General features: G+C 27.5%; 3 protein-coding genes and 2 non-coding genes across 5 annotated transcripts; 3 read left to right on the top strand and 2 right to left on the bottom strand.

Annotated features, from left to right (window-relative positions):
* Positions 1–1,085: 1,085 nt before the first annotated feature.
* On the top strand, positions 1,086–1,279 carry LOC145849313 (small nucleolar RNA U3). The gene has a single exon (XR_014372357.1). It is a non-coding gene; the product is annotated as a small nucleolar RNA U3 (small nucleolar RNA).
* Positions 1,280–1,637: 358 nt separating this feature from the next.
* LOC145849306 (U8 small nucleolar RNA) lies at positions 1,638–1,783 on the bottom strand. The gene has a single exon (XR_014372350.1). It is a non-coding gene; the product is annotated as a U8 small nucleolar RNA (small nucleolar RNA).
* Positions 1,784–2,745: 962 nt separating this feature from the next.
* LOC145847119 (actin, macronuclear-like) lies at positions 2,746–5,247 on the top strand. Its single transcript, XM_082953524.1, has 3 exons — positions 2,746–2,806; positions 3,515–4,115; positions 4,695–5,247. Exons 2-3 carry the CDS (start codon positions 3,516–3,518, stop codon positions 5,109–5,111), a joined length of 1,017 nt encoding a protein of 338 aa, XP_082809650.1. The 5' UTR covers positions 2,746–2,806; position 3,515; the 3' UTR covers positions 5,112–5,247.
* Positions 5,248–11,177: 5,930 nt separating this feature from the next.
* LOC145833455 (uncharacterized) lies at positions 11,178–13,749 on the top strand. The gene is made up of 4 exons (XM_082940634.1): positions 11,178–11,304; positions 11,499–11,654; positions 11,877–12,006; positions 12,120–13,749. Exons 1-4 carry the CDS (start codon positions 11,191–11,193, stop codon positions 12,893–12,895), a joined length of 1,176 nt encoding a protein of 391 aa, XP_082796760.1. The 5' UTR covers positions 11,178–11,190; the 3' UTR covers positions 12,896–13,749.
* Positions 13,750–15,580: 1,831 nt separating this feature from the next.
* Positions 15,581–16,567, bottom strand: LOC145844981 (uncharacterized). Its single transcript, XM_082952403.1, has one exon. The coding sequence runs from the start codon at positions 16,538–16,540 to the stop codon at positions 15,593–15,595; it is 948 nt and encodes a 315-aa protein (XP_082808529.1). The 5' UTR covers positions 16,541–16,567; the 3' UTR covers positions 15,581–15,592.
* Positions 16,568–25,219: the final 8,652 nt, after the last annotated feature.

A 25,219-nucleotide genomic window follows, 5' to 3' on the forward strand; every position in this document is an offset into this window, starting at 1 on the left:
ATATATTTTTTTTTTTTTTTTTTTACTTACTTATTTTGATACTATCATTGTTACCTTTAACTCTTACCGGTATTTTTTTGTTAGTTTGTCATTGTTAAAATCAAAAAAATAAGATTTTATTCTTGTGCAAAATTGTAACTGGTACAAAAGTGTCCGTTCGTGCAAAAGTGACCGTTTGTCCATATTTGACCGCTCGTGCATATTTGACCCGACCCCCAAAGCTACTTTTCGTTTTAAGGCTTAGGTTGTTGTTTTACTAACTGAATGTGCTAAAACTTACGTTAGAAAACACTAAAAATTATTTTTTTAAAGTTTTTTTTCTATGAAACGTAAAACATCTTTAATAACTATCTTATGTAAATATTTGTTCCGCAAATTAATAAGGTTTAGTTGCAATCCCTTAAGTAAAGAAACTTTACAAGGAAACTTTTACAGATTGTGTTGTTGTTCAATGAATAGAAGCACATTATAACTTAATTGAACTCTTTAGTGAATCAAATAGTAACCTCCAAACTAATTAAAAAATAAACAAAATTATAATTGTTTTTAAAGCCAAATATTTATTAGAAGAGGTAAGAAAATTTGAAACATATGTGTACTTTTTTTTTTTAGTATTTTATCAGAAGTTAGTATACCACAGGAGTCAGAAAACTGTTGGCCAATTGTGGCACGCAAAGTAAAAGCATTCTTTTAAATTAAAAGTTTTATGAAAAAAAGTCATTGTGGTTAAAACTTGAAACAAGATTTTAATTTATTAATTACTAGTGCGTTATTACTGTTGATTGTTTTTGTTTTTTTTTAATTTAGAAAAGTATTTTTACTATTAAAGAATTTATTTTAAATAATTGGAACCCGCAAAAGACTTCTTTTTTTGAACAATGCGGCTCGCAAGCTATTTTTTTAGAAAAATTGTTTAGTAATTTATAAAGGACTGCCGACCTCTGTATACCAAATAATTATTCTGAGCTAGCTTCTTTATTTGTGACGTCAAAACTGATTCTCTTATATTGCCGATGTCTCAAAAGCTGCAACAAACTCTAGCATCTGCTATATCAAACAAAAGTAATGTTACCATTAGCATCGTTAAGATCATACTTTTAGGGATCATTTCTAAAGTGTGTGTCTCACGAACGTTATTAAACAATGACGGTCAACCTCTCACGATGATGAACCGTAGAGAGCCTCTCTGAGCAGGAAAATGACTTCAGCTTGCTGAATGTCGTAATGACTGATCTACTCTCTTCAAGGGAGTAGAGGGGAATCTCTCATTCTGAGTGAAAAACAAAAAGTCCTAAGGGGCTTATCTGTAAAGGAAACTTTTTATTGTTTACTTCACAAAAGCTTCATTTGGTTTACACAAAGTATAAGGAGTTAGAATATATAATTTCTAGGTAATACGAGTCGTAATTCAGACTTTTGAGCTGGGAGCAAAAAGTTAGTGTAAAAATCAAGATTTTTTTATTATCAATTTGCAAAGATGAAAAAAATTATTAACACTTAAACTGATTCATTTTAAACTAAAAAAGTGTTGTTCCAAAATACATTTATTTTGAATTAAACTGTGTTTCGTAATGATTTGATTATTTATATCATTAATACATCCTTGCGGAAGTATTGGCTCTGCAGTTTTGGCGAGCATCAGACAATCCTCAAACGGAGTTGCGATTCCGATTGAGGCGCGGGTTATAACTCAATTGAGAATCATTATTCCGCAGTCATCATTTGATGATCTTACTGGTCTACTTTGAAAGTAGACGCAGGTAAGGATCACCCATACTGAAGAGTAAAAAAATTAGTATTTGGTTCATAACTGATTTAAAAAGTGAAGTTGAGAGTTTGTTTGTGACGTCACTGAAAATAGAGGAAATAGTTACGTATTAGTAATATACGATAGAACTTAGCGAAGAGAATATAGTACGCACATATCAGTTTTTCTGTACACAATGTTTCTTATCAGATAGTTAACCAACTTTTGGAAATTAGTACAATGTAATTAGAAAAAGGCTTATAATAAAAGAGAATAAAAAACAAAGCACAATTTCTTACATTTTACATTGCTTAAATATTTAGCGCTGTATACGCACATTTTTAGCCATTGACCTTTTAATAACAATGTGTTATTAGCATCAAAACTTAAGTTTGTAGGATTTTTATATTTTATTTTATTAATAGAGATTGTGTTTGACCCTACTGTAGTAATAAATTAAGAAATTATTTGCTTTTTTTTAAGTTAGTTTTAAATTGTAGTTTCTTTAATACAAGAAAATTAAACAATGATGATACTTATTGCTTTTATAAATCTATTTTTTTAGATAAAAAAAAATAACAAGTATGTGTAACTAACGATAAATAAATTAGTATTTATACTCTATCACTAATGAAAAAAATTGCTTTATAGAGCCGTATTAACTGAAAAAAATGTAGCTTTTAAGTTGTTTTTAAATTTTTTTAAAGTTCAACTAAGACTTGTTTTTTAATAAATTTCTAATAAAGTTTGAAAAACATAATATGAAACAATTAAATTCCTAGTAAAAGTTTGAAAAACAAATAATTAAATGTTAGTTTCCGTTGTTTGTGACTTTATAAAATTTTAAACAAAGTTTTAACAATTCAAACAGGTAAACTAATATTAATTTTAAAAACTAATTATTGTTTGTTAGTTTTTTTGTTTGCAAATTTTTATAATGATAGTTTGGAGCAATGTGTTTATAATACAGGTTCTAAGTTGCTGTATTTCAAAAGTATGTTTTGTTGTATACACGTTTGCAAGTTTTTTTTGAATATTCAAAAGTAAAACTTAAATTTGGTTAGTTTAATTGATAGTAGTAACTTGATAAATATTTAAATTTTGTTTTATAGTTGAATCGTTTAATATTTGTTATCTGACATTGTTTTTCTTAACATCTTGTTATTTTCTTATTGATAGAGTAAATATTTAAGAATTTTTAACCAATTTATTATAAGACAAAAAGTTTGCAGCTAAATAAAGTTTTTAGTTTAGCTGTTGAATTAAAACTACGTCTACTTATAAGTTCATCTTTTAACAAACTAACAAAATTATAAAAAAGTTGTTGTGAAATATAGATGAATAGTAAAATCTAACAAAAGTAGTTTTTTAATTAAGTTAAAAAAAATTTTATTGGTTATATATTTATCTTTGAATTATCATTTGATTTAATTTATATTTTACAACTACTTATGTAGAAAAATCAGCTTTGTTTTATCAAATAAACTAAATAATAAACACCTAAAATGAACTATTCTTATCACGTGTAGTATTATAATGATTAACGCATCAACTTTCGCTTGAAGATGTAATTCTAAAATCCAGTGTTTTTCTTTTTGATTTGTGTAAATACTAGCTGTAAATAAGTGTGGTGAAATTCAATACTAGTTAATTATTAACAAAAAAATACTTATAAGCTCTCTTGAGCTTTTGTACGACTTTTTAATATTTTAAAAATATGTTTTTGTTTATGATTGATTAAGGTTTAGTAAATTTAAAACAAAATAGAATGAAAAACTCAACTGTAGTACTGGACAACGGCTCTCACACTATAAAACTCGGATTTGCAGATGATGAAAATTCGTTGGTGAAGCTTAACACTCCAGGCAGGTTCGACCAAAACTTCTCTAAAATCGACGATAAAGTTTTTTGTCTTTGGGAAGAAGGATTTTCCGAAAAACTGGCAGTGGATCATTGCGATCGAGACGGAATCATAATTTCCAGGTCTCTCAACCAATCAGAAGATGAGTCGGGAAAAATCATTGAGCAGGTATTTGAAAAGTCGGGATTTAGGACAGCCTTCCTGGCCAACGCGGCCGTTCTGAGCTTGATCCACAGCGGTACGGAAACAGGATTGGTGGTTGACTTGGGCCACAGAAAAATTGACATTGTGCCGGTTTATATCGGTTTTCCGGTACCCAAAGGCAATACGAGCCTAAAGCTCGGCGGTTATGACCTCACAAAGGCTCTCAGAAACAGCTTTGAAGCTGTGGAGGGACTTTCGATGGAAGAAGCCAACGAGATTAAAGAAAGAATATGTTGCATTTTGCAGAATGAAAACGACTTGACCAATTCTGAAAACAGTTCGTACCAACTTCAAAATGGAAAGGTTTATATTTAATTTCAATGTGTGTATTTTATACATATGAATGATTTATGTTGCAGTTATTGACAAAAAAATATTAGTTGTATTTGTTCATATTTTTTTTTATAGTTTTTGCAAACAAATAAAGCAAAATAGATAACTTATAACTAAAAATGGAAAGGTTAAACTTATGCTTCAATAAAAATTTTACCTTAAAAATTAATTTTTCTAAAAACATATTATTTTCTCAATCTAATTTTTAAAGCACAAAATTGGTTTAATTTAAAATGAGTGAGTACGATCCTAAACAGATGTTTTAAAAAAGTTGTTGTTTTATTTACAAGCAGCAAGCTTATTTTTATATCATCTTCTAATGTCAAAGACAACTGTAAATGAGTAGTTTTTATTAGGTTTTAAGGATTTACATTATAAATATTTAAACACTTTTTGTCGATATTAAAAGTAATTTACAGCTATAGACTAAACTATATTTTTCATCCTATTCGTGATCATTTTCAAAATATTACACCAAACAGAAAGAAAGTTTCAAAACTTCCTTTTTTTAAAAACTTCCATGATTTTATAACTAATATAAATTAACAGACGGTGCCAGTTGCAGAATACAAACAAAACTTTATCGAAGGTTTGTTCAACCCGAGTCTGATCGGCTCAGAAGAAATTCCGTCAATTTCGTCGGCATGCTACAGCAGCATCGTGAAGACCGACGTCGACCTGAGAGTTCCGCTCGCCTTCAACATCCGCCTCACCGGAGCCGCCTCCCTCCTCCCACGCCTAGCGGAAAAACTGCAGGGGGAGGTTTGCGAGCGCAAGAACGAAATGGCGGGCGGCGTGCTGAAACTGGTCCGTCCGAAAGTTTCTGTGGTCGCGGACGCGAACCTGGCAGCTTGGTACGGAGGCTGCAAAATGGCGAGAACGGTCGGGTTCGAGGAAAGTTGTCTGAGCAGAAGCGAGTATGAGGAGCTCGGACGGCATCGAGCAGTTAAGAAATATTTTTTATGACTGCTGATTTAAAAAATTGAGCATTTTATTGCCATTTAATAATTTCACTGTTTTCATTGCGTTCTTTCTATGTTTGTGTATAAATTTAGCTTTTATTTTTATCATTAAATCGTCACTGACTAAATCTATATAGGTTATAAAACTTTTTTTTATACATTTGAATATAACTATATACATTATGAACAAAAAAAAATCTGTATCAAGCAAGATGTAGGAACATTTAGTACTTTGCGGGCCGGACCAGAGATGGTAACAAGCGTCGCAAATTAAACATATCACTATCAAAAAATCCCCGACAGTAGGATTTTTTAATCTCAAATTTAAATAAACTTTTAAAAATAGTTTAAACAGTTAATTTTTAAACTTAAAATTGGTTTTCTCATTCTGAAAATATCAAAATTAATTTAAACTAAAATATTTTTGGTTTCATCATTTAAATCTTTAATATTTTAGAGCCACAAATTAACACTATATAGATATTTTTTAGAAAAATTCAGCCTATAATTTACAACTTTCATTTGTGGACAAATCATGCACAAAACAAAACTTATTTTTGTATACTGTAATTAAGACATTTAAGTATGTTCTTCTAAAATTAAAGTGTTTCTAACTTTTAATGATTAATAGGGATATTAAAGATACTAAGTTCAAATATACTTATTTTGTTTGGCTTCATAATAAGTACTTTTTTTATCTAGCTATAGTTAAACATAAATACTCAAAAAAAAAATGATTATGTTAGCTTGTAGAAAGCAAATAAGTATGCATACATATATTATCTACTGTGAAGTGTAGACAACTATAAAAAATTCTGAATAAAGACTTATAATGAATAAGTATTTTTTAAATCATGCCCTTAGATTACTATTTTCAAACAAAAGTTTTCTCTACTTTAATTAAACGCTAACACAACAACAAAGTTTTCTAGTCATATGTTTTTACCATTTTATGATTTTAGTAAACACCAATGCTAGTATCATGAAATGATTAAAACAGTTTGTACAAAATCTTTAAATGCATTTTCTTCTGATTGCTCTTAGTACATAACCAGCATAATAAAAAACTTAACAACATTTAGTTTAAATCAAGTTTAACTTAACTTCAAGTACAATTAAACTGTATAAAATACAAAGTTTTCAATCACACTTGAAAATAGTTTATTTAAACAGCTCTATGACAAAAGTAAAGAAATTAAATTACTATATTTGTAGTTTTAATAAATACTTCTCTAAAAGTTTATTTATTCTTATCTAGTGACTTGAGTATAATTAATATCTCAGCCTAGTTTAATGGTAGTTTACTTAACTTTTGTTTTTAATTTTTGAAAAATAAATAAAGACTTAAAAAAAAGATAAAATAAATATATACTTTAACGCAATCCATTCTATGTAAAACTAAAGTAACCTGCCACTCAACTTCGCCTGCTGTATAAATTCTCATTTAGAAATATTCCTAGATTAAATCTCAGAGCTCAACATTCTTCCCGTCTTTTTTGTTAAGACACGGATCAAGTCATATCCGGATGTTTTAATGTCATAACGTTTTCAAAAAGTAGAAGATATTTTTCGACTGCTGTAATAAATAAAAAAAATTATTTAGTTTATTACTTAATGAAACAGTTATAAGTAAAGAATGTTTACAAAAAACGATAAGCTTTATGTAGTACTTTATTTTTAAAGTTCAAATGCAAATCTGCTCAAAATTAGTTTGCTAATTTCATGTAATATAATATAAAAATATATTTGAAACTAACAAAATTTGTAATTGACAATCTAAATGGCCAATTAGTATAATATATGACGTAGATTAGTATTCTAAAAAGTTTGAATAAAGCATAAATTTAAAACTACTACTTTTTAATTTTAATCTTTTAGTTTGTAATTATTTATTTATTTTTTAAATTGTTTTCAGCGTTTAGTTAAATTTTAAATTATATCTAGTCAAATTTATTGGCTTGTTTTCTACACAAAGACTCAGATTTGGCATTACGACAAAACACTTTAAACTTATTTATATTATTGAGCTTGTGCTAGCTTCGCAAATCTAAGTTTTTGTCAGCAACCTTAAAGCGTACAAATCACAAAATGAACCTGAGCAAACTCGCAAACGCGTCATCAATCGTGACGCCGCCCAAAAACAAAAAGAGCCTGGAGCAAAACCAGCAGGGCCAGAAGTCGGCCAAAAAGCCGAGCGGCGAGCTGCTCAACAAGCCCAATCTGAGCATACCGGTCAACAGGACCATATATTGCAAGGCCGAGTCGAACAACTTCTACGACGTCGAGGACCTGATGAGCGCCTTCACCATGGGCGGCAGCCTGCTCAAGTACAAGAACCACGTGGAGGGCTTCGAGACGATCGAGTCGGTGAGCAAGGAGTACTCGATCACGTTCAAGGCGGACGATGAGGACCAGAACAAGGTGCCGTTCATGATGAGCAGCTTCCACCAGCAGTTCGCCCGAAGCGCGCCCGTCGTCAACTCTAAAGGGCTGCAGTTCACGCTGAGGACGAAGATGCCCGCGCCGACCAGCACGCTCGTCACCCTGTACCCGGTGCCGATCGAGTTGAGCGACGAGGCGGTGGAGGAGGTGATCAGGGCGAACGAGTGGGGAACGTGCCAGAGGATCGAGAGGGGGATTTACCAGTCGCACCCGGAGTGGAAGAACGGGTACGTGCACGCGCATGTAAGCGAGCTGAACAGGGAAGTGGTGCCGATGTACGTGGTGATGGGCAGCACCAGGGTCTACGTGTCGGTGCAGGACGAGGCCACGCCCAACTTGGTGGAATCCATCAGCGCTGTTGAATTATAAAAACTAGAAAAATAGTAATTTTGAGTTTTCTTAAGTGTTCAAGCTAAAGGAGCTTTTAAAGCTGCTGCGTTTTTCGTGGTTCGCTGGAAACTTGTCTGCTGTGGTGAAAAATCACAAAGCTTAAAGCGTTTTTTATAAAAGTTAATAAACTAAATTATGTTTGACGAAAAAAAAACTGTTTTTATTTCAAAGTATAATTTTTTGTTAAGTTTTTGTTAAGTATGAATAAATTTGGTTATAAACCACCGTTTGAAAACTTGGCATTACATTGAAAGCCGTATACAGCCATGTTTATATTAAAATTTAGCAAATTTAAAAATTTTTATTTAAAACTGAAGAAGAAACTAATTAAACTAAAAAAATTAACAAAAAGACCTAAACTTACAACAAATTAAAACCTATAAATTTAAGAAAGTCGGAGCAAATTAGTGATAATTAGTATTGTTCATTAAAATACATTGATTAAAGTTTATAGTAGCAAAGCTCGAAAATAACTTTAAATTTTAAGGAAGATTTAATAAAAACTTAGATATAAATGTTAATGATTTTTGAAATAAATTGCCAGCCGGTCACTAGATCTTAAACTTCTTTTTAGTAATACGAATTAAAGCTTTTGCAGAATACTTTTATTAAAAGTAACTTAATTGAAAAAACTTTATTTTTGAATTCTAAAGTTATTTTAGTTTAAGTGTTGTTTTTATACTGTTTGTTTTTTTAATTTTTGAATGTATGTTTTTTATTTAATATCAAAGTTTGCGTGACTAAAATCCAGTCGCTTTGTTTAAGCTTGTTATAAATCAGCTCAAAGGTTAAGTGTTCCATATGAACTACTTCTTGTTAAGATTTTAGCAGTTTTAATACTAAAACAAAATGACGTCAATAATGAAGAATGACCATGAAACGCGGAAGCTAATGCGTGTTTCCTGCACCTTATTACGTATTAATATTGCGTCTAATAGCATTGCACCAATAGAGAAACAAAAATATTTTAAAACTTGAATTTGTGTTAGCCATATGCAGGGTAAGTGTTAATAGTAAAATCTAATTTGAGCAAAGGTAGTTTTGATATTAGTTTTGGTTTTACCAAGTTGTTTTTTTTGATAGTTTGTTCAGGTTGGTCTCTTTTTACAATAAAATTTGCTACTTTTTAATAACTAAAAATAAATATAGTTATCAAGTATTATAATAGTGGTTTTTTAAGTACCAGCAAAGCATTTATATATTAAAGTTATTTAAATGAAATTTAAACGGAATTAAGAAATAAACTCATATGTTTTACTCGAGTACCTATCTTTTGTTTTAGAGGAAGTATTCTACAAATTACTTTTTACTAAGTTAGAACTTCAAGCTTTATAAATTAAAAAATTTCATTCACTGTTGTTTTGGTGTTAGCTGTCATAATTGTTAGTAGTTTTTTCAAAATACTTAACAAAACAATATTCTTTTGATGTATTTTAAATTTTTAAAGTTATAAAATTTCCCTCTTTTAAAAATTATGTATTTAAATTTTAAGAAAAACATTTCTATGTGTCATAGAGTACAAAAAAATATGTTTTGCTATAAAAATTGACGTAATTTTCCCAATTATGTTTATTATCTAAATAGTCTATTTAAACACATCATATAAATTATATGTAAATTTAACTTTTGAAAGCCTAAATGTAATAAAATTTATTCAATTTATTTCCTTATAGCATTATAATTCATTTTATATACCTAACCTTACAACATTTTTTTAAACATTGTACAGCTATAAAATTTAAAAACTACCAGTAAAAAAATACTTTTATGCTTTTTAGTGGTATTTATGTACTTTAATTAAACTTACTTACTTTATTTAAGTAAAAAAAAAAAAATTTTAAGCTACTTTATAAACTGAAAATCATATAGTGTTTAAAGCTTTCACTTGTAAATATGCATTTACTTTTTAAAGATAAATTGTATATTTTAAAATTAAATCTTACCTTAAGTTTATGCTTTTGTGTAAAAATAGTAACTTTTAAGTTTATCGCACATTTGACAATGTATATTTTTTTATACTGTTTAACCGTTTCAAAAGTATTTAAATAGTTTTGTTGAAATTTTACACAAATTGAGTATTCTCTGCTTATTTTATCTAGGTATTGTTCGACTAAATAACACGACAAAACTTATTAATAAAAAAGAAAGTTTAATAAATCTAATAAAATTTTTACCAAAACGTTTTGTGCTTATTTTTTTAAATCGTGTTAATAAAACCTCTTTCTAATAGTATTTTATGTAAAAATATATTTATCAATAAAGTTTTTATTACGATTTCTTATGAAACTGTTCTAAGATATTGAAAATTAAAACATCAGATTTATTTAGTCGACGAAAGAGATTTTTTTAATTTGTTCTTCGAATACCATTTTAATCGTCTAAAGTAGTCTTAAATCTTTAATATTTCATTCTTACTGTCATAAATACAACTTTAACCAAAAAAACGAGTTTTAAACAATTTTTTTAAACTATAACATACATATCACATGTTTTATGGTTTTATGGTATAATAAATTGTTTTTAAAACCTTATGTATTAAGGAAACGTAATGTGTGATGTAAAGTTTTAAATTATTAATACTTTTTTTATTTCTAACTAAAACAAAAGTACGTACTTACTTGATTTATGTACACCAGCATTAACTAATAACTCTTTAGATTCAATAGAAATAACTTAATTTCTAAAAGTTTTCCTTAAAGTATCTGATGGGATATTGTTAAAGTTTAAGGTACTTTTTTATTAAAAGTTAAGTAATAAAATAGTATTTTTAACTTTTCGCACATGAATCTTTTAGTAATAATAAGTAAAATACTACTGTATACATGCATATATAAACCAAAATACTTTCAAAACAAATTGCACAAGTTTTTTTTATAAATAACCATTTATTTAAACAAGTAGCTTTATTACTACTATATAGTAAAATATATGTTTTTAATTCTTTCTAGGACATTAAACACTGAAAATATTTATGAAACTATTAGAATAAAAAACTGAAATTTTGAATAAACACATTTTTGAAACTTTAAAACAAACTTTGTTACGAAACTCTTCATAGTTTGTTTTTTCGAAAAATACAGTGAAAAAAAATTAGTTGTTAAACGCATACAATAGATATTTTTTTCCTTTTTTATTTTTCTTGCACAGTTAAGTTTCATTAGATTATGCACTTCTGTAATTTAGAAAAAAAAGGTATTCAAAAAGTAGTTTATTTATTGTTTTACTTTTTTACAGCTCTTTTAAGTTTTAAAATGCCGGAAACAGACGAAGAAAGAGAGAAAAGGTGGGCGGCGGCCAGGGCGAAAAATGCGGCCCGAACGCCAGCAATGGAGCATGCCCTGCAAATGTCCAAGCTTGCCAGTCAGGTAACTTGTGTATATATAAACTTTTGTTACAATAATGAAAGATTTATATCATACTGCACTAATTTTTATCTAACAACTTAATACCTTTTTTAGCTAACTTGGAAGCTTTTGTTTAGAATAATTTTATGATTTTTTAAATAATTTAGCTGAAAGCATGTAAATAAAATAGTTTGAACTTTTTGTTTTGATTACAGAACCAGTATAAAAGCAGTTTTACGAAAAACAAAGGCAAGGGTTTCACACAAGTGAGTAGTACTCCGATTATGGAAAATGTGAAAAGGCAGACAAAGCTTGTAAGCCAAAACCAATACAAAAGTGAATTTGAAAAGCATAAGGCCAAGTTCACTCAGGTTAGCTTAAATCATTAACTTTATTAAAAACTTTAGATGTACTTGCGTATAGTGAAATAAATTTTCTAGTAATTAAGTTTATTTAAATGTTTTTTCTCAATGTTTTAGTTTTACTTTTTGCTTTATAAAAGAGTATCAGAATAAATAAAATTAATACTTAATATTTAAACTATACTTCAAGTAAAGGCTAAGTCATATAGAGTATATTTTTTTAACTTTAAGGTGGCAGACGATCCATTAACTTTGAATGCAGCAAAAGCAATGAATCAAGTGAGCAACATTGCGTATACTGGCAAGGGCTCAGCAGTGTCTAAATCTTATATTTCGACAAGAGCAGCAAAAAGACTTGCAGGTTTTGAAATCAATGCAGCATTAACGTAAACTTAAACTTTTATACATTTCAATTTCTTTATCTAAATTTAACACAGTTTAATTAGAAAACTTGAACAATATTTAACTATTTAGAGCTTGAAGGAAAATATAAAAAGGATAAGCCAAAAGAAGTTTTGCAAACTTCAAAAAGTGAAAAAGAAGGTAACTCAAGCGATAACACGAAAGAAGATTTTAGTTCACCAGCAGTAAAAGCTGAGGCACCCAAACTTGAAGAAATTTCTGTTTGTCCTCAACCAGAGACAGAAGTTGCTGTTTGTCCTCAGCCAGAGCCAGAGATTGCTGTTTTTTCTCAGCCAGAGCCAGAGATTGCTGTTTGTTCTCAGCCAGAGCCAGAGATTGCTGTTTGTCCTCAACCAGAGCCAGAGATTGCTGTTTGTCCTCAGCAAGAGCCGAAAGTTGCAGTTTGTCCTCAGCAAGAGCCAAAAGTTGCAGTTTGTCCTCAGCCAGAGCCAGAGATTGCTGAGCCAGAGATTGCTGTTTGTTCTCAGCCAGAGCCAGAGATTGCTGTTTGTCCTCAACCAGAGCCGGAGATTGCTGATTGTCCTCAGCCAGAGCCAGAAGTTTCTGTTTTTCCTCAGCCAGAGCCGGATATTGCTGTTTATCCTCAACCAGAGCCGGAGATTGCAGAAAAAGATTTACTAGAAACAGAAACTGTTGAGCAAGAGCTAGTAGTATGCCTTTCGGAAGCTGAAGAATGCTCAAAACCAAAAGCTGAAAATACTGAGCCTGTTGTTGAGCAGGTAGAAAATAATCTGGATTTATCAGAACCCGTATCTAAAACAAAAGAAGAACAGCTGCCAGAAGAAGAATCCAACTGCTTAGATGATTTTTATGCAAGTCTTGGATAACTTTGGAAATCTTTAAGTACCCGGAAAAATTTCTGAACTTAATTTTTTCTAAACAAAAGTTTACATTTTTCAAAAAAACTTTTGAAAAGCTTTAACATTTTTATAACTAATTACATTCTTTAAAACGTTAGTTTAAGTTGTGACATTAATGTAAATAATTTTCATTAACTAGACACTAATTTAGAATGGAGTATACACAGAGTTTATACACTGAGTTTTTAGAAAAATCTTGTTGTGTATATGACATTCTATAACGTAAATAAGTTTCTGCAAAAAATTTTTTTTTTTCAAGTAGACTTTTGTACTTCTGAAAAAAAAGTTATTACGCTAAAAATTAAGATACACAAAACAACATTTTAGAGAAATATATATTTTGAAATAATTTGTTCTGTAAAAAATATTTGATATTTTTAAACAAACTAGATATTAAGTTACTTTTTTATTTCTTTTGTAAAATAATTTACGTATTTACAAACATTTGTTTTTTTCTGGCTTTTAATTAATCACATTTGTTCTATTTGCCTGAACTTATTTCAACCGCTGTATTACAATATTTTCACTCACTCTAGTGTATAAGTGTAATCATATTCTTTTGCTGGCTCGTCTAATGATAAAATCTATAATTACAACACTGTTAAATAAGGTTAATATATAAAACTAAGTTTAAATAGTTTTGTTAAAAACACTTTCTATGGAGTGTTTCTTAGTTTAAAGTCAATAAAACTTCAAAATCCTTCAAATTTGTGAAATTTATTGTACTACTTTTACCTTTAAGCAAAAAGTTGTGTCATTTTTTTTTTACTTATTTATAAACGTTGTTGTTGTATGCAGCAAACTTAAAGCGGAATGTTACATAACTGCAAGATTTTTAAAGTGCAGTCAATAAATTTTTTTTATGTAAGTATTATAAAACTGTTTTGTTGAATAAAACTAAAACTTATAGATGAAACTTATTAATGGTAATTAACTTTGAATTTAATTAAACTAAGTATTTCTAATATTTTATTCACTGAAATTACATAACAAAAACTTTGTTAAAAACTTTGTTAAAAACTATGCTAAAAGTTTATAAAAGTTATTTAAAACTAATTATAAAGTATATATTTTTTGTATACTTTTATTAAATTTTGATAATATAACTTTAAACAAGATACATACATTGTTTTTTGTATCTATACTGAGTATATATTTTTAGTTAAGTTCGATTTAAAAATAAAATAAAAATGAATAAGTGCTAAGTGAAAAACACTAAATTACAATTTATTTTTAACACTAATTGGTCAATTAAACTTTAAATGAAAACTCGTTCTCAGTTTGGAGTTCAAATTGTGTTTCTTATAATAATATAACATCGACCTTATATTCTAATAAAATAATAATTTTTAAGTATTCAACATCTTATAAAAAAAATTTATTATGTTATCAATAAAAAAGTGTATGCAATTCCTATGTTATTAATGTTTATTATTTAAGTTGTCTTGTTTTTTTCACGCTTAATCTAGATAAAACAGACGAATACGTTTTGATGAATACGTTTGAAACAGAAAAATACACCGCATCATAAATTATTGATTTTAAAAACTTTTAATTTATTAGAACGATTTTTCTTTAAATTGTTCAGAGTTAAAACTCTAGTATTGCTAAAAACCGTTTGTAACTCAAAAACAAATTATTAAAGTGTCCATACAATTTTTAATTTATTAGAACGGTTTTTCTTTAAATTGTCCATAGTTAAAACTTTAGTATTGCTAAAAACCGTTTGCAAATCAAAAACAAATTATTAAAGTGTCAACAACAATTTTTAATTTATTAGAACGGTTTTTTTTTAATTTTCTAGACATAAAATTTTAGTATTGCTAAAAGCCGTTGGCAACTAAAAAACAAGTTATTAAAGTGTCAACAACAATTTTTAATTTATTAGAACGGTTTTTTTTAATTGTCTAGACTTAAAACTTTAGTATTGCTAAAAACCGTTTGTAACTCAAAAATAAATTATTAAAGTGTCCATAACAATTTTTAATTTATTAGAACGGTTATTCTTTAAATTGTTTAGAGTTAAAACTTTAGTATTGCTAAAAACCGTTTGCAACTGAAAAATAAACTATTAAAGTGTCCATAACAATTTTTAATTTATTAGAACGGTTTTTCTTTAAATTGTTTAGAATTAAAACTTTACTATTGCTAAAAAACTAATTGAAATTCAAAAACAAAATTTCTTCTTAAAGTACACATAACGTTTTACTAAATCAAAAAAGAATTTTTTTAAACACCTATATAAAGTTTAATCGATTTTTTTTACGTAGTTTAATACACAAAGATTACTTCTATAATGTACAAAACTTAAAAGATACTTCAATATGTAGATTGCTTAATCTACAACGCATGTTTTAAAAAGTTTGCGTATTATTAATTCAAACAGTTATTCAAAAAATATCTAAAAGTGTAAGTTTTATATAAAATTTGATTATGATTTTTATTCAGAGCACTAATCATTAGAAAAAAATAGTGAAGTCCTATATATTATAAAAACAACTTTTAAAGTTCAAACGCGTAATTGGCTGTGCAGAAAAAAACATTATGATTCATAGAAAAGTTTTCAAACAACAAAAAGGAATGTATAAAAGCGTCACACAGAAAACATACGTCAACTCAGACCACCTGCCCGCATCGTAAACAAAAATTTCAATACGTCACTGTTTAAACAAGCGACCTCGGCTCCGGCTGCTTGCTGGCTCCGACGATCTTGTCGAAGAGCCGCGATCGGAAGCCGTCGAAGCAGAGGGTGATCGAGGTGACGTTGATGAGCAGGTTAAAGTTCCACACGGCGTTGATCATCACGCAGGGCGCCACGTCCGGGAAGAGCTCCGAGTCGACAACGGTGGTGAACAGGTCGCTAGACAGGCAGATGGCCAGGCTCAAGAAGGCAAACTTCAGGGAGCGCACGATTAGGTTGCAAGTTTGGGAACTCCCCCCGAGCTGGTTGCTGCTCAGCCGCTTCGACTTCTGCCACGATTTGTACAGCGGCCAGCTGACAAGCCCGCACAGCAAGAACTGCGTCAACAGCTTGATTACGAAGGCGATGTACGTCACGCCAGAAGCCGTTTTCGCCTGCACGCAGCCGTTTAAAGTTAGCGCGTGATTGCGCGGTAGCAGCACGCTTAGCACGTGGAACAGGGAACCCCCCACTATGAGAATGATGACCAGCGCGCTGAGGAGCTGAACTTTTCGCGTGTGCAGCTCTTTGAGACACTCCTTGCCGTACATGAGGCGTACGCGGTACCAAAGGAAGACGTAGGGGAAGATGTAGGCGCACGAGTAGACGAATATCATGGCGTCCATGACCAATTCGCAAACGTGGTCGTGCGTGCCGTTGACGGTCGACAGGCCGAATATGGGCAGGTCCACAATGAGCTCGATCTCGGTGACGATGAAAGTGACCAGGGCGAGGATGGCGCAGGTGATGGCCAGCTGGCGCAGCAGAGATGCGTCCGACTTGCGCTTGCTCTTCGCCTTCATGTGGCGCTTGGCCCAGCTGCGGAAGACGATGAGGAAGTAGGAGCTGAAGACGATGAAGGTGGCGTTGGAGGTCTGACAGGTCAGCCACAGGGTCAGCTCGTACGTCTGTTCTTTCTCACTGGAACTCATTTCGGTTTTTGCTTGATTTAAAACTAATTGTCTTGTCTGAGAACATAGTAGTTTAAAATACATATTTTAAAACTGCTTTTAATTAAACTAAATTTATGTATTTTTCAAATGAATAAGATATACAGTCATATAAAAAAAGAGAATTTGGAAAAATATCGTGTTTAAATAACTTTATTTAAAAGAGCATATCAAGTTTTTTTATATATCATAAGAACGGTATAATTTTATACATTATATAACGATTTTAAGAGTAACTGCAAAATCAAAAACGGTTAGTTTTCAAGATGTACTTTTAAAGTCATTCTTAAAATCCTCTTAGAATAAAGCTTGTCTATTTAATACATTATATAAAGTAGTAAATTATTTAGAGTATTAACTAATATATTTTTGGTAAATACTAAAAAAAATTATGAAATTTATTATCTCTTGCTTTTTTTCATAAACATACTTCTTGATGCTAATTAGTCTTTACCAACAAAATTCTATTTTAAAAAAATACTGAAAAAGAAAAAGCTGTCACTAACTAAAATATGAAAAACAAACTATAATAACAACTGTAAATTGCAAAAAAAAAATGTAAATAAAAGCATTAAACTTATACGCAGAATACTAAGAAAACAAAAACTGAAAATCATTTCAATTAAATCTTGTAGTCTAGTCTGTTAAGTCAAATAAAATACTTTTTTAAATAATATCAGTACGATTTTAACGAAAAAAGTTCTCGTAAAACTGTCTTGTCTGCTGTAGTTCAAAATACAAAATCTGCAACTTCATGGTGCATTTAAATAATCAATAAACTTTCTGACTTATTAAATATCTTTGTTGTAAAGTAATGAACTCTAATAAACATTTAAGTATAAAACTGTTTAGCTTTTCATAATTGCAAATTATAAATGTTGCATAATACTTTAAAAGAGTATTAGCTAAACAAAAATACTTATACCAACTGTTAATGTTAACTAGACCTGTTTATTATAAAAATAAGTAGAAATTTTTAGTCGTAAACAGTTTATTCAATTAATTTAATTCCTACCACTTTAAAATGTAATAAGTTTTTTGGTTAAAAATATTTGTAATAAGACTAATTTTGTCGCTTTAAAATAGCAACATACGTACTTGTCAGCCCCAATGCCTAGTATTAGTATTGATGTTTATCAAGTTTATGTAACCGAATTTTATCCATTATTTTATTTTATTTTTTACTCTATTGTTTAGAGTTCTTTATAAAGTAAATATTTTTATTTGATTATATCTGTTACTTCAAATCGGTCAAGTTTCAAATATGTTAAGAAAGTTTACATTCTAAACTTTTCTAAATACTTGATTTTTTTAACCTTTTTTTAGATTTTTACATTTTAAAACACTTCAAATCATAAACAAATCATTTTCATTGTTTTAAAATTTGTTAAATATATTTAAATACTAATTTATATCAATACATTGTGTTGTATTTACCTAATATACAATGATCTATATTAAGATTAGTTTTTAAGTTTTTTTTACTTTCTAGCACACTGTCGTAAAATTAAAACTAAAACTCTTTATAATTTTTTTATACAAAAAAATAAAAACTATCTTTTAAAATTATATTTTACTTTATAAAAAAAGAGGTATTTATTTTTAGATAGTACATTTTGAAATTCTTAAAAATGAGTTATTAGAATAAATAAAAGTTTATATGGATTTGTTTAACCTAATGAGAAACTTTTGAACTTCTAAGAATATCCACTTGTATGTAGAATATAAGTTTTTTTTCTCTAAACTTTTTTTTTTTAAACCTACTTTAAAAGATATTATAAAACCACGTCATGTGTTTAAAAAAATAACTTTGTGCTAACAAGAAATATTTCTACGTGTGTCAATGTTTTAATTCATCATTAACGAAAAATGATCGATTTAAAAATTTTCAATTTAGTTTTTAATAAATTAATTTTGATTATATAACAAGCTAAATTTTAATCTACGTGTATTAAAGATAAAAAAGAAAAATTCTAAACTTAAGAAAAAAAAGGTGTTATAAATTAAAAAGCTTAAATAACTAAGAACACAAAAATAAAATTTATTTAATAATCATATCTATTAAACCTTAAGAATTTTCTATCACTATTAAAAACTGAGTAACTGTCTAAAATACTAATATTTAAAAGTGTCAGAGGCATAGAGTTTAATTCAAATTTTTGTCTTTTATTATTCATCTCATTCTAATAATACACTAAAATTTAGATTTTTCTCTAAAACTATATAAAACAATACTAAAACAAATCTATTTAATACTTTTTGTCAATATAAATTGTATAGAAACTAATGTTTGCTGCTAAAATGAACAAGCTGCAATAAAAGTTATTGAATAAGATTATATTTAGTATATATGTTTCCGATTAATTAGAAACCAGCATCAAGTGATTAAAATACGCTTTTTCTACAAATGTTTTTTTTTATACTACTGGGACTCCACGTTTTATCGTTTTAGTTTACTCACTCACTAAATTAAAGTTTACTACATATGAAATTTTTTATGAATACTCAAAATTTAAAATAAATTGACTTATTTATATAAGTCGTAGTCATAGCAGAATTTAGTTGTTACGAATTTTACTTTTAGAAAAGAGTAACAATCATTAAGTTTTGTTTGCTTTTATTAAATAAAAATTTGAAAAACTCTATCTTTAGTTTTTAGTTTTAAGCTTATGAAGGCTGTCTAAATTTACTAAAAATATATCTTTTATTTTTTTAAGATATATTTTTTTAGTACATTTTATTTCAGCTAGTTTTAAAAATCTAGACTTATGTGTTTGGTAAGAAGACTGGTGTTTTATTTATTTTCTTGTTATTATCTTACTTTTTAAGTATTGAAAAATAGTTTACTGTATAAACATTTACTTTTATTTTTATAATTATATTCTAACAAAACTTAAACTTTCCGTTATAAAAGCAAAATTTATCGAGAAATAAAATATATATGTGAATAGTATACCATATTTACAAGTAATGGTGGAAGTTTGTACATAGAGGTTACAACTCTTACTGAGTAGTGAACAATTGTTCCAGTTAGATTAACAACTATCATTACAGCATAAATATAAAGCTAAATGTTGTTTATTTAAAAAGCTATAAAATAATTCAACTCACTTATTTTTAATCATTCTACGCATACCATTTAAATATTCAACAAATTATAGATCATCTAACTCATTAATTAGTTATAAACATCTTGTAAATAACAACAACATAATATATTACGAAAAAATCTAACTTAATAGAAACTAAAAGTTTAATATAACATCAAGTTTACATAAAAATTTGCAGACACTAAAAACTTTCTTTCATTTTAATTGCCAAAACATAAAGCTGCAGAAATGAATATAACACAATATTAATACCTGTCGACTTGTGATTAATTAAGTTAAACTGAAGTAGGTTGCTCAAATTTAGTGTGTAGAATAAACTAGCTATGGTTTAGTAGACTATGTGAACAATTCCGTAGTGCATAATAAGGCAGCTCAAATAAAGTTAATCTCTGGTAATTGATGTTAATCTTTTGCGGTTTTATAATTTAATTTAGAACAAGATAGTTTTGTTATACGTCGTTTGATAGTGATCTTCATAAGTTTGTCATACTCAAAGAAATGAAACAACAGATTCTTTTTAATCTAAGACAACTTTTTTTGAAACTCTTTTTTACTCTAAAATAAAACTAAGCAGTCTGTTAACATTTTAAATTTAATTAAATTCTAATTAGAAGAACTATACCTTCAGCTTTTATGTTTTTTTATACCAAAGCTATTAAAGTTGTGTAAAACAATGTGCTACTTTCAACTTTATTTTGTTTTTATGACTAAATATACATTACTAAAATGATAGTATGAAACGAAATCGATTTTTATAATACGTTATGAATCAATATAAATCCACAAAATACTTCTTGTTTTTTAATTTAACTTTTATACTGTAGTAAATTTGCACTTTTATTTTTCAAATAATACGTTAATTCAAAACTTTTTTGACTGACTGCAAGTTTTAAATCATAATTTAAAATAAATATAGCTACTTTACAAAGTTTAATAGCAATTTTTGTTTAATGATACTTCATTTACAGAGATCACTGTGTTTTTTCTATTCTAAAAAATATAAAATAAAACCTACAATTTATAACTTTTATTATACTTAAATGAATAAGCTGCAATTAAAATATAATCAATTTAAATTATAACTTAGCTTTTACATTTTGAACTGAATTTCAAACAGCACATGAAACAACTACAATTTTCTAGCGAATATTTGTTGTTAAATATTCTACATATAAATATTTTACGACTAAATTGCTAAAGTAAGTAGTAAAATGTGTTTGTAAGATGGCACTGACCATAAAACATTTCTAACTTACTTTTGATTAAGTATTAAAAATAATATTTTTTTATAAAATATTCTATCAAAGTTGTGTTATAAATCAGCATATATTTTTTGTAACTAAACTTTTGAAAAAGTTTAAAAATTTTGTAGCATTTTTTTCACAGTGTTTCACTCATAATATTTAAAAAAATAAAGTAGAACAATCATTTTTATATTTTAAGCAGATATAAAACTCTAAATAATATTTTTCTCTTCTATTTTATTTTATTATTTTTCACAGTTGTAAACTTTATAAGAATCTAAACTTTTTTAATACACTTGATAAGTTGTTTACCTAAAGTAGTTGCTTTTGTTTTTATATTCATTTTTTACTATTTAAAAACTTCTGATGTAACATAACAATATTTACTTTTTTAATTTTTATACTGAATAACTTTTATACTTTTTTACATCAAAACAAGTTTAAAAAACAGCTATTTAAAAACTACAATCAAATTTATCTTCCAATCTTGTATTAGCTAACTTTAGTACAAAAACTTTCTACTATCTTTTGAAGCTAAAAAACTGAACATAAGCTTATTAAAAAGCAGGGTAGTTGTATACATTATTACATTCAAGCAACTATTGAAAAAAACAAGAAATTATTGAAGTACGTATTTAGTTTTAGAAGCTAAAAGAGGCGTGACACCAATGAGTAACAGTAAACCAGCCATTATTAATACTGAATAGTTGCAAATTTTTTTTTTTCAATTTCTTAAACTGTTTAAATTATTTTTATAACATGTTTTAACTACTTTTAAAAATGTTAGTATATTCTGTATGTATTTGTGGTTGTTCTAGACAAGGTTAATAAAATAAACATACAAAGATTATGTACATTTATTTTTATATAATTGCCTATTTTGTTCACTGCTTTTAAACTTATTAGTAAATTTAATGACAACTGTCAAAATAAAGTTAGAAAAGTCGATTTTAGATATATTTTCTTGTCAACTAAACTTAATATTTTTAAACTGACATTATATTCTTTAAATACTTTTTTTAATATCTTTTGTTAGGTAATCAAAAAATATATCATCTATTTTTTACCAGAGAACTACTCACTTGACTGTCATTAGCTTCAGCGCCACTTCTTATTTTATTTTTTTAAGACTCATTATGCGCTTAAGTTTGATAACAAAAATAATTTAAATGCGTAACTTTAGTATTTAAACCTTTTTTAAATAAAAAACTAAACATTTTATTTTTTTAGTAATTACTATTAAAGTTATCAGTTCAAACTGAATAGTTATAAGACTCAGCTTAACTGACCAAGTAGAATAGTTACTTCCGATATAATTTAATTTTCTTTGTTTTGTGTAATACAAATTGTTGTTGAAAACGGTAATAATAAACAACAAAATTGTAGTTTTAAAATATAAGCTCTACATGTTTTAATAAAAATAGAAATTTTATAATAATATAAATGAACTATTGATATTTTTTAGGTAAGAACAGTTGTTAAAAGTAATGGTAAGACTTTAGGTTAATATTTAAACTTTTATAAATCTATAACACATAAATTGATGTGGCTTAACTTATTGCATAAGCTTTAACACTTTTCAAAAGGAGTAAATAAACTTTTTATCAAAACACATCAGAAACTAATAACTATATTATAATTCAAATGCACTTTAATATTATTTAAGTTTTAAATTACTCAATGTACAAAAATTACCAAGCTTGTAAATTAAAAAGATAAATGATTTGTCAACTGAACACTAAGTAACAATGACTGAGAAGCCTAATTAAAACCACTTGAACAATTTTTAAACTAATTCTCAGCTTTTGTAATTTTTTTTCTAAGATTTTTTGGTGCAAAATAAGTTTTGTGAGTTGCGAAAAAAAGGTTGATAAGTAGCCGGCGTTTGATTGAAAAAACCTGAATAACACTGTTTCAACATTGCGTAAATTAAATTGTATCTGTTTCTGTCAAGGCTTGCAAGAAAATTCGATTTATAGTCAGGCGATAAAAGAAGATAACGAGTAGAAAAAAATTGCTTTTTCAACTGTTCCTCGTACTTTTGGCTATAAAAGCTTTTATGTTTTAGTAAAGACTCGACGGAAAAGTTTTTTTCGGAAAAACTTATATTTCGTGGGTTTTCTTTCGCAGGTGCTAATGTAGAGCATGGATTCCAGGTAGTGGATAAAATATTTTTCGGCTGAAATATTTTTTTGTGTAATTTAAAAGGTTTCGTCGATCGCTTTCGTTTCCTTTCCTTGATTTGCTGATCTCTTTTTTCAATTTCTTCTTTTCCCATGGGAACTCCTAAAAATAGGTAGTAAAAATATCACTATGGTATTTATATTTCCAGTTTTGAATTGGTTAGAATATTGCAAAGTCTTTAACTTTATAAGTTTATAAAGAAATTAAAAAATTAAACAAAACTACCAACCTGAACAAGAAGAAATTTTGGAGTTTCTCGGTGGCCTTCCGGGGTTTTTCTTCGTGTTTTCTTGCTTTCTCCACTTTGCCCGTCGATTTTGAAACCATACCTGATTTAAGAATTTTATTTTTAACTGATTTTTAACCATTTAATACAAGTGTATACTACATTCTAGAAAATATGTTCAGTAATACTTCTGTTTACTAGTATTATAAAATAATTTACCAATCAAAACAACTTTTTGAATACTATAGTAAATAAAAACACATACACTATTTAACTTTATTAAAATTACTGAGTTAAACTCTTACAACTTTCAATTCCTTAAATTGACTGGATAATGATCTTGAGTTTGGCTAAATACTTATTAATAGACAGATTTATTGTGCATTTGCCTTAACAAAAAGTTAAAGTTGTTGATTTTCTACACTGCGTACAAAACTTGTTTACTTTTTAAACTTAGAAAAAGGTAATAAACAACATATTTGTAGCTAGACTTTTTTATCGTTTTAAAAAAGGCACTAAAAAAATAATTTAAATATAAGTATTCAAATCTAAAAAAAAATTATATTAAAGTACTAATACAAATAAGCTTTTCAATGATTCTTGATAACTTAAGTAGTATTTTATTTTAAATGACTTTTTAGTGCTACAGATATTAAACAAAAACTTGAGACAATTTTAATTTAAAAAAAAAATTCATTGAGCAAAGAAATAAAATGTATTTTAGTTAACCCTTATCAACTACTTTTGTTAGCAACTATTTTTTTAAATAATTTTTGAGTAAATAAACAGTTACAGTTTTCATCACAAAACACTCAATAAATAAAATTAAACGAAATTAAACAAAGTTAATTAAAAATATGTTAACAGTTTTCAATTACATAGTTATATATTGGTTAGTAATTTAACTAAGATAAGCATAAGTACAAAAACAAAAGTCAAACAAACAATAAGTAAAATAAAATAAGCGACAAACTAGACAAAATATTAATAACAACTTATAAAGATTAGATTTATAAACGTTCTGTTGCTTGCATAAACTAGGTCTAAATGTTTTTATAAATGAAGATTCTAAAACGCTTAGATGATATTCATTACGTGCTTTAATAATATTTTTATTTTTACTCTAAAGTTTACGAAGAACAATTTACATATTTTTACTTAAAGTTGTAAGTTTTAAAACTTTTTCAGTTTCAATTTTTTTAAGTTTTTACTTCGACCAATAATGGCATCTAAAATGTATTGAAGATGTTTTCTAAACTGCAAATAAATAAAAAACTTTTTGGCCTACTAATTGCCTAATGACTTGCCCTACTAGACGCTCAACTACTTAGCTTATTAGTTGCTAAACTTTTTAGCCTTCTAGTTTCCAAACTACTTAAACTATGAGTTGCCCAACTACTTGGACAAATAGTAGTCCAAGTAGTAGGCCTTATAGAAGGCCTATGCATAATTTTGAAAAACTTTCAAGTTCTTCGTTTTGATCATGAATATGGTTGTTATATATTAAAAACTACATAAAGAAAAAGTCGTTTTTTTTTGAAAAGTTGTGAAATTTAAAACTAATAAAAATTATAGCTTTTATGTTAAATTAAAAATCCACAATTTGTTAAATACCAATTTTTTGATTTTTTTTTACAATATATAATTCTTATATCTGTAATTTTATATTGGAGACAAGTAACTATATCAAAAATGTATTGAAAGTTTTTTTTAATTAATAAGTACATAGTCAAATTTAATCAAAAAAAACTGATGAAGACTGCAAATTTTTCGGTTTTGACTGACTTATGAGTCCTAATAAGGACGAAACCGGTTTCAGTCTACCGAAGCTAGTGGTCTGATAATCGAATTGGTATGATCAACCCTTTTTTTGATCAAATTTAAAATTAAATTTTAT

This window comes from Thalia democratica, chromosome 1, assembly GCF_965202585.1.
Source record: "Thalia democratica chromosome 1, ktThaDemo2.hap1.1, whole genome shotgun sequence".
Lineage (NCBI taxonomy): Eukaryota > Metazoa > Chordata > Thaliacea > Salpida > Salpidae > Thalia > Thalia democratica.

Excerpts from the sequence above, each read along its gene's own strand:
- LOC145847119 (XM_082953524.1), top strand. The coding sequence starts at position 3,516 with ATGAAAAACTCAACTGTAGTACTGGACAACGGCTCTCACACTATAAAA. Across the intron at positions 4,116-4,694 it reads ACCAACTTCAAAATGGAAAG|ACGGTGCCAGTTGCAGAATA; the intron begins GTTTATATTTAA and ends ATAAATTAACAG.
- LOC145833455 (XM_082940634.1), top strand. The coding sequence starts at position 11,191 with ATGCCGGAAACAGACGAAGAAAGAGAGAAAAGGTGGGCGGCGGCCAGG. Across the intron at positions 11,305-11,498 it reads TGTCCAAGCTTGCCAGTCAG|AACCAGTATAAAAGCAGTTT; the intron begins GTAACTTGTGTA and ends TTTTGATTACAG. Across the intron at positions 12,007-12,119 it reads AGCAGCAAAAAGACTTGCAG|AGCTTGAAGGAAAATATAAA; the intron begins GTTTTGAAATCA and ends TTAACTATTTAG.
- LOC145844981 (XM_082952403.1), bottom strand. The coding sequence starts at position 16,540 with ATGAGTTCCAGTGAGAAAGAACAGACGTACGAGCTGACCCTGTGGCTG.